Source organism: Scatophagus argus, chromosome 7 (assembly GCF_020382885.2).
Source record: "Scatophagus argus isolate fScaArg1 chromosome 7, fScaArg1.pri, whole genome shotgun sequence".
NCBI classification, from domain to species: Eukaryota; Metazoa; Chordata; class Actinopteri; family Scatophagidae; genus Scatophagus; species Scatophagus argus.
The window spans coordinates 26,455,393-26,471,424 of record NC_058499.1 but is presented as its reverse complement, the minus strand read 5'-3'; the positions used below and the strand labels follow the sequence as shown (position 1 = coordinate 26,471,424).

The window sequence follows — 16,032 nt, the reverse complement described above, 5'->3', positions numbered from 1 at the left end:
GACGAATAACACAATTCTAACTGTCCATGTGTCGCAGACTGGTAAAAATTTATATTTTTTAAGAATATTTAAATGCTGTTCCTCTGAAAAGATATAGTACAATACTATCAAAGGTGGGTATATTAAGATTTCTACTTAGAGTTTTGATCCAAACATCAAAAATGTCATATGTGTGAGTGCCCTCACACATAAGAGCATATTTCCAAATAAATTATAAATATTTGATAGTTCTCCAGTGCTTATAAAATAATAATGTGTTGTCAATAGCCACATAAAGTGTTGGTGTCTGTGTATAATGTCAAAACAAATTCTGTCCAAATACATTTTGTCTGCGTAATGGTCATCATATGGTGTGACACTATAATCTACGTATATTTTAAACGGGCAATAGTTTGGACATCTTAATGATGAAGAGGACCACACCAAACCAGAAAGTTACAATACAATGACTGTTTTTTTCCCCAAGTCACACCATGTGACGCATCTGTCACACCATATGACATTCACTTTATTTTACATGAATATTTATGTATTTCAAAGTTTGTCTTTGGGATATATGGATGCTTCGAAATCCAACATCTGTGCTAACAAAGAAGCAACTATTAGCGCAGTATTCTAACATCTACAAATGGCAACTGCTATCACAACTAGTGATCAATTAGGTGCAACAACGATGCTACAGGAAGGGGGAGGCAGAACAATGGGTCAGGGAGGTATCATCATCCCCAAGCCCCAATAATGGGCAAAGAGAACCTGAACACATGGGCGGAGAGCTGAGAATGAACATAGCTGGATACCTGACACCCCTGTGGTCGATTACCACGGCTAATTGATAAAGTACTTTCTAAAAGTCCGCTAGAAGATGTGAATGCAGTGCCACAGACTGTCCCTACTGAGTCAATAACTGAGACCAATGAGGTGATGTACACTATGGCAACAGTAACAGTTTGGCTACATGGTTAGTTACAAGGAGTACTATTCCCCATGGAAGAGGAGGTGGGAAGTCAAGATCAGGGCAAAACAGAAATAAGTCAGCTCTCAGAACTACAGTGAGGTGTGATGAAGAGCTGCCTACCAATGGAGTCTACCCCTGGGGCACTGGAGACTGCCAAACAAACAAAACAAACAAACAAGATTGGCAGCTCTGACTGCCCACTTGAGGAGGTACACACGAGAAGCAGAAGCTAGAATAAACAGGATGTTGTCGACCAAATCAACCAAGGTGTACTCACATTGGCAGGGCAGTAATATGAGAATAGATACATCCAGGGCTGAGACAGTACTGGAAGAACATATCGGAGAAGGAGGCATCATATAACATCAGTGCTCAGTGACTTGCGGATCCAAGAACAGACCACAGCAGTCTCCCAGAACTTTTGGAAGAAAGAAATTTTGGAAATGTACAACATCAACAGGACACTAAGAGCCTTCATGACGAACTCGATGGGGCTGTGGAAGACAACGCTAGAGGTCAGCTCAAAGCCAATTGCACAAGTTACCATCAAGTGCATTCTGTCATACAAAGGCTAACTGTGGTAATTACGTTTTTGGCTGATTAATTTCTTTGATATCTGTTTTATCCTGTGTCAAGCTTTCAGAGTTTACTTTTGCTTGGTTTTAGAGAAAAAAATGGATAAAAATTGCAGTAGCTACAAAATCCAACTCAGAATATTGCAGACAGTAGTAGGTGAAGTTACTGTGGTCTGTTATGGGATCTGACTGGTTGATATAACTCTCTCTTCATCTAACCTCAAGAAACAAATCAGTCTGAGATGGCACTTTGTCCTTCACAGTGGTTATGTTCTAAATCACAAATAAACACAGCCACACCATGCCACAACCATGCAGGAAGGTGTCCCATTGCCAGACTTTGTGTGACAAGTAGAGCGGAGCAAAGAGACAGAAACATAGGTAGAATGTATGGTGGAGACAGCAGGTATTTTGTGCCCAGAGAGCAAAGACAAATTTGAAAAAATCAGTTTAGCACGCCGGACAGTGACTCGCCGTATGGAACTAATAGATGAAGATATCATCAGCGACTTAAAGAAAAAGGCAGATCGTTCACGATGTCAAAGACACTGCTCAACTCCTCATTTTTATCCGAGGGATCAACGACACTTTTGAAATAACAGAGTTTTTGACAATGGAGTCTCTGAAAGGACAAACACGGGGAGAGGACTTGTTTGACCGGGTGTCTGCTGTCATGGAAAATATGAAACTCCCTTGGAGTAAACTTATCAACGTCACCACAGATGGATCTCTGAATTTAACGGGGAAAAACGTTGGCCTGCTGAGGAGAATCCAGAATAAAGTGAAAGATGAAAATCCTGAACAGAATGTTATTTTCCTCCACTGCATCATCCACCAGGAATCTCTATGTAAATCGGTATTGCAGCTGAATCATGTTGTGGATCCTGTCGTGAAACTCGTCAACTGTATGCGTGCAAGGAGACTTCAGCACCATCTGTTCATTACGTTCCTGGAGGAAACTCTTGCGGATTGCCAGGACCTGCTTTATCACTCCCGTGTCTGCTGGTTAAGTGTTGGGCAAAGTGTTTCAACAAGTGTGGGAGCTCAAAGAGGAGATTGGTGCATTTTTGGAGCGCCTGGGGAAGGCTGATGAATTTCCTGAGCTGAGCAACAAGAGCTGGCTTTTTGACTTTGCGTTTGCTGCGGACGTATTTTCACACTTGAACGAGCTCAACATGTAACTACAGGGGAAGGATCAGTTTGTGCACGACATGTACGCAAACGTGAAAGCCTTCGAATCCAAGCTGGCTTTATTCTCCAGGCAAATTTTAAATAAGTCATTCACTCATTTTCCCACACTAGTCACGCTGAAAGAGGCCGGAGCAAAAGTGAAGAAATACAGCTTCACTCAATGAAGCCGCGTTTCCAAATCTCCGGAGAACAGCGCAGAAGATGCTGGCGTCGTTCGGCTCAACCTACGTGTGTGAACAGACCTTCAGCGCCATGAACATCAACAAAGCCAGCCACAGATCCAAGTTAACAGACCAACACCTCAGATCCATCCTGAGAATTGCCACAACAAAACTAATTCCAGACTTTGATGCGCTGGCTAAAAAGGGAGACCAACAACACTGTTGCCATTGAAATTAAAAGCAAGCGCTGTTATGTAAAAAAGTGCTTTTGAAAATAATTAGCTCAATAAGCCTCATATGTTACATGTTATTTCTGTTAATGAGCGCACATAAGTGATGCACAGGTGAGCGCACGTTCTCAAAATAAACAATGCGCACAGATCAAATATAACGCGCTCTGTAGACTGGCTCGCTGTCACTGCTTTGTCCTTTCCTTGGGGGGGGGGGCGGATTACCGTCATGGTTTGGAGAGTTTGTTTAGTTAGTTTCCTGTTCTATTTTCTAGTTTTTCTCCCCTTTACAGTTTTCCTTTTCACTTCCTGCCTTTGTCTGTTTTGCCTCCTTTTTGATTGCTTGCCCCACCCAGATTGTTTTCACCTGTCCAGACCTTTTTCTATATATACCTGTGCTCTCCTTTTGTCTCTTATACCTGTGCTCTCCTTTTGTCTCTTATCAGTTTGACTGTTTTTCATCTGTGAGTGCAGTGTTTCCTTGATGCCCTACGATTCCTGTGTTCTGCATTTTCCTGCTTTTTCTGCATTCCCTGAATGAGCTGCTTTCCCTGCGTTCTGTGACAAAGGTCACAGAATGTGTCGGTGTCTGCACTGTGGATCCTCCTTTTGTCACAATCTTAACATTGCATGGGACCTAGCTTTATTTCTCTTAACTAGTCTGACTGATCATTTGTAAATCAGCGGTTTGATCTGTTTTAATTTTTTGATTAATGATCAGTGAGAGATGTAAAAGACAAGACAACTGTAAGGTGGTAAGCCTCAATGCCATAGGTTAGCACCAGGTCTATGATTAAAAGAGTGAGTGGGTTTATTTACCCTCTGGGAGAAGCCAATTGAGTCTACCAGTGATTTGAATGCAGAAGCTCGACAGTCATTTTCAACATCTACATGAATGTTAAAATCTCCCACTATGATTACTTTGTCTGAGTTTATTGCTAAGTATGATAGAAGGGAATTCATCTAAGAACTCATAATAAGGCACTGGGGGACAGTACACCTCAGCAAATAAGAGTGGTTTATCTGCTCTCCAGTCTGGGTCTCGACTCTTACTCTTGAGAAAGAGTTAAACAAAAACCAAAAAAAGTCCAAACATCCAAAGAGGTTCATAGATCTGTGTTGTACTTACCGTACACATCTCAGCTCAGAATACAGCGGTGGCCCATACGTGACTCACCGACATTTTGAAAATTTCTACATGGTTAACTGAATTTGAGTTTTTGCAGTGATTCTCGTTTGCTTTGTATTTTCCAGGTGTGAGTGCATTGGGGACTCTCAGCCAGGTGGGAGAACAAAGGCTGTTCCAGCTTCACATTTTATGTATTGATTGACTAATGAGTTGCTATTTTTATGTTCAATCATTTATTCATATATAGCTTCCTCAGTATCAGCAGACAACTTGTACACTGCATGATTCCAGAGATGAGACAGTGAACATGCACCCTCAACCCCCTACAGCACAGTAAGAACTGTGGAATTGAAGCCAAAATGTGACTGTTGCCTAAGCCACAGACATCCTTAGGCAATTAAAAATCTATTAGTAAAGTCCCTCAAGCGCTGCCAAGCTTGTTACCTTGATGCATGACAGTCAAGATATATTTCAGTAATGATGCATTTCGGAAATCCCATATAAGCTTCTCCAACCACTCATGCACAATACTTTTACTTGTCCATAGTTAATATAAATGCCAAATTGTTTTTGGTTACAACTTAAATCTGTAAAACACAGTGGAAAAGGATTTTAGAAGACATGAATCTGACCTTTTTAAAATCAGCTTAATTTCTATACATAAAAAGAGGCAGGTTCTTGTAGTGAAAAAATACAATGTTTTGGTTAAAAGAACTTTTATTATTTATATTATTATTATTATTTTTATTTATTTATTTATTTATTATTTTTATTAGTTTTGTGACAATTCCAGTTATTTGTAGATTGTACTGATTTTTGAAATATTAACTGTTGCTCTAATGTCTCAGCTGTTGATTATTAACACTTTTACTTTCTGAAATGCTTAGCAAATAAAGTGTGATAGTGTAAAGGAACTGTTAATATAGAACTTAATTTGATACATGTATTATAAAACAATGCAGGCCTCACTAAGGTTTTTAAGAGACTGTATGTTGTGTAAGTCTATCAAGTATGTCAGTAGCTGATGACTTTTCCACTAATGTGGAAACACAGGTATATTCTCTCCTTTTCCCTTCATAGAACTGTTGCAACTTTGTGTGAGTCAAAGTGCCGGAAACCCTGTCACTGCACCAGATCCCAGTGCCTCAAACTGTGAGTGGATCTTATTACTTTCAGTTGTCTTCATAGCAGAATGTAGTCAACATCCTTTTTTTTTTTTTTAAGATACTTTATTAATCCAAAGCTGGGAAATTACGTCTCTGCATTTAACCCATCACTGATTGAAACACACACACATGCAACATGCAGTAAAACACACAGGAGCAGTGGGCTGCATATATTGGGGGGGGGGGGGGGGACATTGTCACTCCATCACACTCATATTCTTCCTGCCTGTCCAGTGGGGGAATCGAACCAGCGACCTTCCAATCACAAGCCGCTTCTCCAACCTCTAGGCCACTGCTGCCCCAAGGCTTCTCTGACATCCCTGCAATAATTGTGGTGTTTTCACTTCCTTTGAATCTGTTCCTTAAAGAATGACCATAAAACATATTACATCAAACAGCTAACTTCTCTCTCTGAAGGATTTACCAAGTACATGCCTTTGTCTTTGTTTACTGAACTCATCAAGGTCCAGAGTGGTGGTGTAATCTCAGTCTACAGATGCAGCTGTCTGTCAGCAGCTGCTGGGGAGCTGAGAGGACAGTAACTGGCCAGACTGTTTTCACCAGCCTGACTTACAGCAGACATTTACTGAACCTAATATTTTCTTGGCAGCTTCATAGTAACCTATCAACAGTGTTTGTAATTACTGATCATTGATTTTATTTCACAGCGCATTGTAGTGCTTGAGGGGAATCTGCTGCTGCCAGGGAATATAAATATGGTTGATAAATTTAAAATATATTTATATCTATATATAGATATACAGATATACATCTGATTAATTAATTGCATACATCAGTTTTTGCTGTGAAAGTATTTAAAAATATTTCAGTTCAAATGAATTTTGGCAGATGGAGTAACCAATGAATATTTGGCATAGACTTAGACTCTCTATTGTTTCAGAATCAGAACATTTATCCACATTTTGGTATCAGTAGAGCCTCTGCTCACCCCCTGTCCTCTACCAGCGAAACTGCTCTCTGGTCCATTGCAATTTTGCAAGGGACTTACTTAGTCAGTCACAGGTAGACTTTCTCAGTTTGTGTCGGAACGCCTGGTCTAGTGCGGCTTGATGAGGCTGGCTGTTAACGCTAACATCAGGGGCTGTGGTAGCTTGGGCCTCCAGTCTAACTGCAAAGGTGATATTAAGGTGATATTTCAGGCTTGAAGTACTCCAATGGTACAAAAATTCTTTACTGCAGAAAATGCAGAGAAAATTGCTCTCGTAAACGGTTCTCTCTCCCTGTTGACGTACATTTCCGGGCATTCCAGTATCCGTGTGTGTGGCATTGAGTTGTACCCTTTCTTGTAGTCAATCCAGGCGGTGAACAGGTTGATTTGCTGATCTTGCAGTCCTGAGTGACTGCTCTGTCGACCGGTGTCCATTCCTTATGCCTGACAATCTCTGCTGGATGTCCTGCCATTGTGATGGTCATTGGGTCTTGTTCTGGGAGATTACTGGGAGAACTCTTGAATTTCCTTCGGGATCAATAAAATGTCTATCTACCTATTTACTGTGCTCTGCTCTTAGAGCCACTAGCACTGATGTGATACTTCCTTCTCCCAAAGTACTGTTCAGTCTCAGCCCTGAGTGGATCTATTCTCATGTTTTTGCCCTGCCACACTTTGGATGGTTCCATGGAGAACATCCTATTTATTGTCATAGCTTCTGCCTCTCGTGTATCTCCTCAGGCAGGAAGTCAGTGCTTTGAGTTTTTGTCTGGCAGTCTCCAGTGCCTCAGGTGTAGACTTCATTGGTAGTCCTTTCTTTATCACGCCTCTCTGTAGTTCTGAGAGCTAACTGACATCTCTCCATTTTGCCCTGATCTTGGATGTTGCTATGGTGTACGTGAGCTCACCGGTCTCTGGTTATCGACTTAGTAGGGATATTCTGTAGTGCTGCATTCCATTCTTTCAGAGGGTACTTTGTCAATTAATTATGGCAGTCGACCACAGGGGTATCCAGGTTCCCAGGTATCCAGTTTGTCATTATCTTTATTCTCAGGTCAGCTGCCCTTGTGTTCACGGACCCTGTGTCTGTTATTGGGGCTTTGGGGAGTGTGGAGTTGATGATATTATCCCCCTGACCTGTTGTCCTGGCTCTCCCTGGCCATGGTATCGTTGTTGTACCTCATTAATCTCTAGTTGTGATAGCTAGCGATAACGAGCGACTTGATACTTTCATTGTGATACTAGTAGTAGTAGTTCACTAGTAGTAAACTAGTAGTAGTACTAGTAGTTACTTCTCTGTTAACGTAGATGTTGTTTTTTTCTGCATGTATCCTCTCTCTCTCTGGCCTTGTCCACGAAAGCCTTGTACCAGCAGCTCACTTATTAGGTTTCCCCGGTCACCCAACATATGGGCTATATACGCACACACACACCGATCAGCCATGATGTTATGACCACAGGTTAAGTGAATGAAATTCATTATTATTTGTTACAATGGCACCTGGCAGTGGGTGAGATATATCAGCATCAGAATTGTATTTATTGCCATGTAAGTGAAGAGGTTTCACAGACATTTTCAACACCTCTCTGGAGTCATGCCACATGCCAGCCTGCTTCAAATACTCCACCATAGTTCCAGTGCCCAAGAAGCCAAGGATCACTGGACTCAATGACTACAGACCTGTAGTCATGAAGTCATTTGAGTACCTGGTTCTGTCCCACCTCAAGAGCATCACATGCGTCGATACGTGTACAACCTGTTACAGACGCTCCCGATCTTGTCTGTTTTTTACAGTTTTTTATTATATTTCGCGACTCTTTTTACTTTCTGTTACTCTGAACTACACTGTTTTTCTACCCACCATACACCAGAAAAGTTGTGGGTCTTTTTGGTGTTTTTGTTCATCGCTGAACTACACTTTTTGGTGCGGCGATGCAACTCCTCGCTGCCCGCATTGTTTACACTCGGGATCAGCTGATGGACCTGAAGCCGGCCACCGCTCCAGGGAAAACACCAAGAGTAATCCCTGCTGAATGCTGGATCAAGACTCACAGAGGATGCAGGGGAAATAAAAAGTTACGGAGGAAGAGGGAAGCTTTGAAACAACGGAGGCTTATGACTAAGAAGTTTAAGCCGTGTCTCCCCTCTATCGTCATGGGAAATGTGAGGTCACTCACGAATAAGATGGACGAACTGATAGCACTGTCGCAGAGTCAGAGGGAATACCGGGAGTGCAGTTTGGTGTGCTTTACGGAGACATGGCTGCACCAGGACATACCCGATGACAATGTGACAGTAACGGGCTTCCATACGGTCTGTGCAGACAGAGACTGCGCTGCTAGCGGTAGGCACAAAGGGGGAGGGCTTGCCATGCTCGTTAACAACCGGTGGTGTAATCCAGCTCACATCTCGGTGAAGGAGCGCATCTGCAGCCCGGATGTGGAACTGTGTGCCGTTGGACTACGTCCATATTACTTGCCCAGGGAGTTTTCACATGTTGTCATGGTGACTGTTTATGTTCCCCCCTCTGCAAACCCCAGCATGGCATGTGAAACTATTCACTCTGCATTAGCCCAGATACAGACTCAGCACCCGAGTGCATTCATTGCTATCTCGGGTGATTTCAACCACACTAACCTGTACAAAACACTCCCCACTTTCACTCAGTTTGTGAACTGTCCTACCAAAGAGGGAAGAACAATAGATCTGCTGTATGCTAATGCAAGGGATTGTTACAGCTCTTCCACCCTCCCCCACTAGGCAGGTCAGATCACAACCTGATCCACCTCTCCCCCTGCTACGTGCCTCTCGTAAAACGTGTGCCTGTAACTTCAAGGTCTGTGAGGAGATGGACAGACGAGGCCAATGAGACACTCCAGGGCTGTTTTGAGGTGACAGGCTGGCAGGCACGTCCAGGACATTGATGGGCTCACTGAATGCACCAATGCCTACATAAACTTCTGTGTGGACACCATTGTCCCAACCACAACTGTAAACTGTTACCCCAACAACAAGCCATGGGTAACCAAGGACATCAAAGCCATCCTCAACAATAAGAAGAGAGCTTTCAGAGCAGGCAATAGGGAGGAGGTGAGAGCTATTCAGCAAACCCTGAGATTGAAGATCAGGGAGGCAAAGGAGAGGTACCGGAGAAAGCTGGAGTGGAAACTCCAGCAGAACAACATGAGAGAGGTGTGGAGTGGCATGAGGACCATCACAGGTTACGGGCCAAACAGCGGAGGAGGAGTTGATGGCAGTGTGGAACGGGCGAATGAGCTGAATCAGTTTTTTAACAGATTCGACACAGGGACCCCAATTCACGCTTCAAACGACTCCTCAGCAGTACGGTTGCAGCAACTAGCCACTCCAGCCTCTCTCCCTTCCCCCACATTCCATCTGGATGGCCTCGCTCACACCTCATCCCCAGAAGCCTGTGTGGACCACTCTCACCTGGGTATAACGTTCACTCCTCCCCCACCCACCACCTCAACGATGACCTTTACAGCTGAGCAGGTGAGAAGACAGCTGCAGAGACTCCGTGCAGGCAGAGCTGCAGGCCCAGATGGTGTGAGCCCCAGGGTCCTGAAAGCCTGTGCCCCCCAGCTAAGCGGAGTACTTCATCATGTCTTCAACCTGAGTCTGAGTCTTCAGAGGGTCCCCGTGGTGTGGAAGACGTCATGCCTTGTTCCTGTCCCGAAGACGCCGTGTCCCAGCGACCCCAAGGACTACAGGCCTGTGGCTCTGACGTCACACATCATGAAGACCCTGGAAAGACTCGTCCTGGAACAGCTCCGGCCCATGGTCCAACCATTTCAGGATCCCCTTCAGTTCACCTACCAGCCCTGCCTTGGAGTGGACGATGCCATCATCTACCTGCTGAACAGAGTCTACACCCACCTGGACAAGCCGGCAAGCACTGTGAGAATCATGTTCCTTGATTTCTCTAGTGCATTTGACACCATCAAGCTGGCTCTGTTGGCTGAGAAGCTGACAGCGATTATTGGGCAGACCGCAGTATGTGCGCCTGAAGTGCTGCTTGTCAGATGAAGTGATCAGCAACACCGGGGCTCCACAGGGGACCATCCTCTCTCCCTTCCTCTTCAGTATTTACACCACAGACTTTGAGCACTGCACAGAGACCTGCCATCTTCAGAAATTTTCTGATGACTCTGCATTGGTTGGGTGTATTACTTGGGGGGATGAGAGAGAGTACAGGATGGTAGTGGACAACTTTGTCACATGGAGCAGGAAAATCCACCTATAGCTCAATGTGACAAAGACCAAGGAACTGGTGGTGGACCTGAGAAGGACTAAGGCTCCAGTGACCCCTATCAAAGGGGGCACTGTGGAGGTGGTGGAGGAGTACAAATACTTGGGGGTGTACTTAGACCACAAACTGGACTGGTGCAAGAAGGTGGACACTGTCTACAGAAAGGGCCAGAGCCGCCTCTACTTTCTGACAACATCTGCAGGACGATGCTGAGGATGTTCTATGAGTCAGTGGTGTCTAGTTCCATATGCTGTTGCCTGCTGGGGCAGCTGCCTGAGGGTGAGGGACACTAACAGACTCAATAGAATCATTAAGAAGGCCAGCCATGTTGTGGGAGAGGAACTGGACTCTCTGACAGTGGTGTCTGAGAGGAGAATGTTGTCCAAAATAAGGACTATACTGGACTTTCCCTCTCACCCTCTTCACAATGTGCTCATCAGCTACAGGAGCTCGTTCAGCAACAGACTCTTACTCCCACGATGCACCACAGAGCGACACAGGAAATCATTCCTGCCTGTCGCCATCAAACTGCTAAACTCTGCACTGTGACGGACACACTTACTTTTTCATTTTATATTTTATATTTAAATTGTTTCACACATGTAAATACCTGTATTTTAAAAATGTTAACACATGTAAATACCTGTATTTTTAGATTTTTAGATTTATTCTTATCTTAGCTCCAGGTTGTTGTAGCCGCACCAGGACATCAGACGGTCAAGTTGGTCGGTTGAGATGGGACACAACCAGATGCTCAAATGACTTCATGACTACAGACGTCAGTGCCACAGGTCTGTAGTCGTTAAGTCCAGTGATCCTCGGCTTCTTGGGCACTGGAACTATGGTGGAGTATTTGAAGCAGGCTGGCACACAGCATGACTCCAGCGAGGTGTTGAAAATGTCTGTGAGCACTGGTGTCCGCTTGTCTGCACAGTGTCTCAGGGTTGAGGGAGACACACCATCTGGTCCAGGAGCCTTGTGAGGGTTCATTCTCCTGAACAGCTTGTTTACATTCTCCTCCAGGATTAAGAGGGTTGTAGGTGTGGTGGAAGAGGAGGGGTACGAGGTGGACTCTGGTGAGGTGTCTTCTGGGGTGTGGAGGGTGTGAATGTTGCTGTTGATGGGGTGTGTGTAGGAGTCACAAATGACCTCCTCCTGGCATCAGACAAGGGATTTATCTCTGTCCTTGTACTGTTAGACCTTAGACCTTAGTGCTGCATTTGACACCATTGACCACTCTATATTACTGCACAGATTGGAACACCTAATTGGCATCAAAGGAACTGCATTAAGCTGGTTTCAGTCTTATTTATCAGATCGATTTCAATTTGTTCATGTTAATGATACATCGTCCACACTCACAAAAGTTAGTCATGGAGTTCCCCAAGGTTCTGTCCTTGGGTCAATATTATTCAGCCTGTATATGCTCCCCATTGGTGATATTATTAGGAAACACTCCATACACATTTTCATTGTTATGCGGATGACGCACAATTGTACTTATCAATGAAACTAGATGAAACAAATCAGCTAGTCAAGCTTCAGGCATGTCTTAAAGACAAAAACCTGGATGACCAGCAACTTCCTACTTCTAAATTCAGACAAAACTGAAGTTATTGTTCTGGCCCCCGAACACCTTAGAAACAAATTATGCAGAGATATTGCATTGCTAGATGGCTTAGCTGTGGCCTCAAGCTCCACTGTAATAAATTTAGGAGTTATCTTTGACCAGGACATGTCCTTTTCGCACATAGCAAATATTTCAAAGACTGCATTCTTTTACCTCTGCAATATCGCAAAGATTAGGCACATCCTGAGTCAGAAAGATGCAGAAAAATTAGTCCATGCATTCATTACCTCCAGCCTGGATTACTGTAACTCCCTTCTATCAGGCTGCCCCAATAAATCTATAAAGACTCTCCAGCTAATCCAGAACGCTGCAGCACGACTACTGACAAGAACCAGCATGAGAGACCATATTTCTCCTGTTCTGGCTTCTCTACATTGGCTACCTGTAAAATTCAGGATAGATTTTAAAATTCTCCTCCTCACTTACAAAGCCCTGAACGGTCAGGCACCATCCTATCTTAAAGAGTTAATAGTACCCTATTATCCCACCAGAACTTTGCGTTCCCAAAATGCAGGGCTACTTGTGGTTCCGAGAGTCCTCAAAAGTAGATTGGGAACCAGAGCCTTTAGTTATCAAGCTCCTCTACTATGGAACCATCTTCCGGTTTCGGTCCGGGAGGCGGACACCCTCTCTATATTTAAGAGTAGACTATAAACTTTCCTCTTTGATAAAGCTTATAGTTAGGGCTGGCCTAGGTCGGCCCCTAGTTATGCTGCTATAGGCTTTGACTACCGGGGGCCCTCCCATGACGCACTGAGCTCTTTCTTCCTCTCCCTCTCCTTCTGCACACATTCATGTCCCATTAATGCATATTACTAACTCAACTTCTTCCCTGGAGTCCCTGTGCTTTCTTGTCCCGCAGATTCCTATCGATCATGACTGGACCTCCTGCTGCGGTCCTGCTGTCGTCCTGCTCGAAACCTACTGCAATTACTACTGTTTAGTCATAATCTAATTTAAATCTGTTACGACTCAGTACAGCTACTACCATTATTGTTACTACTATTGTTATCAAAATCACCATAATACCTTCTGTATACTTCATTATTCTTCATCATACTTCATCATTATCTACATTTCCGATACTTCTGGTATTATTACTGCTGCTATGCATCTCTGCTTGTGTGCTCCTTCTCTCACACCCCACCCCCTCTGCCTCTCTCCCTTGCTCTCTCTCTCGCTCTCCTGCTCTCTCTCTGTCTCTCCCTCTCTCTCAACCCAACCGGTCAAGGCAGATAGCCGCCCATCTGCTGTCTGCTCCGAGGTTTCTGCCTTTTAAAAGGCAGTTTTTCCTTGCCACTGTCGCCAAGTGCTTGCTCAAGGGGGAATTTTGGGCTCTCTCTATTTACAATTTAATTAAAGAGTTTGGTCTAGACCTGCTCAAATTGGAAAGTGTCATGAGATAACTTTTGTTGTGAATTGGCGCTATATAAATAAACTGAATTGAATTGAATTGATCAAAGCAACAGTAGATCTCATTCAGACTGTTGGCTAGGCGCAGGTCGTTATGGGGGGCTTTAGGCTTGTAGTTGGTGATTTGCCTAAGCCCTTTACACACAGGGGCTGAGTCGTTAGCTGAGAACTGCTGTTGAAGTTTCTCAGAGTATAGTGATTTAGCACATCTCATCTCCTTGCTAAACCTGTACTTGGCCTCTTTGTAGCTGTCTATTCTCACTTCTGAATGCAGCCTTAGCCTTGCCTCACCTGTTTGAGTTTAGTTGTGAACCAGGGTTTGTCATTGTTATAACTCACCCCGCGTACGTGTTGGCACAATACTGTCTTCGCAGTACTGGATATATGAGGTTACAGTGTCTGTATACTCATCAAGACTATCAGTAGCAACAAGTTCACATTTTCTCATTGAAGGTGATGTGTTGGAAGCAGAAAAAATGGGCAAATGTGAGGATTTAAGCATCTTTGACAAGGGCCAAATTGTGGTCGCTGGATGACTGGGTCAAAGCATCTCCAAAGCTCCAGCTCTTCCCCAGATGGAATGTTCCCTGTCTGTGGTGGTCAGGATCTGCCGAAATTGGGCCAAGGAAAGAAACCAGTGAATCAGTGACAGGGAGCAGAGGCTGACCCATGTTGTCCAATCCAGTGGAAGAGCTGTTGTAGCTCAAAAAAATAATGCTTGTTTTGACAGAAAGGTGTCAGAACACACAGTGAATTGCAGTTTGTTGCATAAGAGGCTGCAGAGATGCACACTGGTCAGCGTGCCCCTGCTGACCTGTTTCCACTGCCAAAAGCACTTACAATGGGCACATGAGCATCACAACTCGACCATGGAGCAATGGAAGAATTTGGCCCTGTCTGAATCATGTTTTCTTTAACATCGTGGGGCTAGCCAGATGTGTGTGCATCACTTAATAGAGGAAGACATAGGACCAGGATGCACTATGTGAAGAAGACAAGCTGGCGAAGCCAGTGTGATGCTTTGTGCATTGCTCTGCTGGGAAACCTTGGGCCCTGGCATTCATGTGGTTTTTAATTTGACACATGACAACTACCTAAACATTGTTGCTGACCAAGTATACCCCTTAAGGAACCGTATTCCCTGATGGTAGTGGCCTCTTTCAGCAGGATCATGTTCCCTGCCACACTGCAAAAATGTTTCCAGAATGGTTTGAGGAACACAAGAAGTTGGAGGTGTTAGCCTCCAAATCTTTCAGATCTCAATGCACTTGAGCATCTGCGAGATGTGCTAGGAAAACAAGTCTGATCCATGGAGACTACAGCTTGCAATTTACATGAATGACTGTTTTGGCAGCAAAAAAGGGGGCCTAGTTAATATTAGGAAAGTGGTAATAATGTTTAGGGGTGGGTGATGTGGACTAAAAAATTTATCCTGATAATTTCTGGTATTAATTTAATTAATAATTAAAACCAATTCAGTCTAATCTTTTTGACTATAAATCTATCACCAAAATAATAATAAAGGCCCCTAAACCACATCAATTAAGTTCAAGTAGTACACCTGTACTGCAAAAATGTAGTGAGTGACACCAAACAAACAAGTCTGAAATGTGAGAACAGAATCTATTACTTATTAAAAATGTATTAAAACTTTTTGGCACTTTTTTTGTGCTTGAGGTGGCGGACCAAGTTAGTCGTGTTACTGTCCTTTGTATGCACTATTTGTTTGCAAACCTTACACGTGGTAAATTGCTGCTCCGTGTCAGACTTTTTAAAACCAAACCATTTTCAGATAATGGAGCTGGATCCCCGTTTAGGAACAAGCTCCTCGCTGCCCGGCATATCTGCTCCGCCATTGTTGTCAATATTCCACACGTTTGGGCTGTGTCGCGCATGTACATACGTCATCAATGGAAATTTATCGTTTTTATCATAGGATGACATATTCTTATTGTGGGGAATGTTTTGGATGATATATCGTAAACAATAACATATTGTGTCACAAGGCTAATACGGCGTCGCTGACGCAGAAAGAGCAGAACCACAATGCAGAGACTCAGAGAGGCAGGGAGGCAGAGGTCCAAACTTTAATTTTGACCTCTGCCTCCCTGTCTTTAACTTTTATTATCAAAAACAAAACAAAACAAAACAGGCACACACTTACTGTGGCTTGGAATCAACAAAAACTGTGGCAAAAAAACATGACGTGATGGTCATGGTCATGACGAGTCGTGACCCTGGCATGAAGACAATAAAACGCACTCACAACAGTGACAGAGAACACGAGGACTAAATGGACAAGATAACGAGACACAGGTGAAACACATAAGGGTGTCAAGAAGTGTCGGCGTCGCTGACGCAG

At 43.8% G+C, this 16,032-nt stretch overlaps 1 protein-coding gene across 5 annotated transcripts in view; it reads left to right on the top strand.

The window, feature by feature from the left end:
• The window catches only part of tesmin (testis expressed metallothionein like protein), a 41,630-nt gene that overhangs the window by 10,027 nt on the left and 15,571 nt on the right, over nt 1–16,032 (top strand). For all 5 annotated transcript variants that reach the window (XM_046394478.1, XM_046394477.1, XM_046394476.1 and 2 more), the window contains 3 exons: nt 4,367–4,395; nt 4,489–4,574; nt 5,322–5,393. In XM_046394478.1, coding sequence (XP_046250434.1) covers nt 4,367–4,395; nt 4,489–4,574; nt 5,322–5,393 — 187 coding nt within the window. The remainder of the gene's footprint in view (nt 1–4,366; nt 4,396–4,488; nt 4,575–5,321; nt 5,394–16,032) is intronic.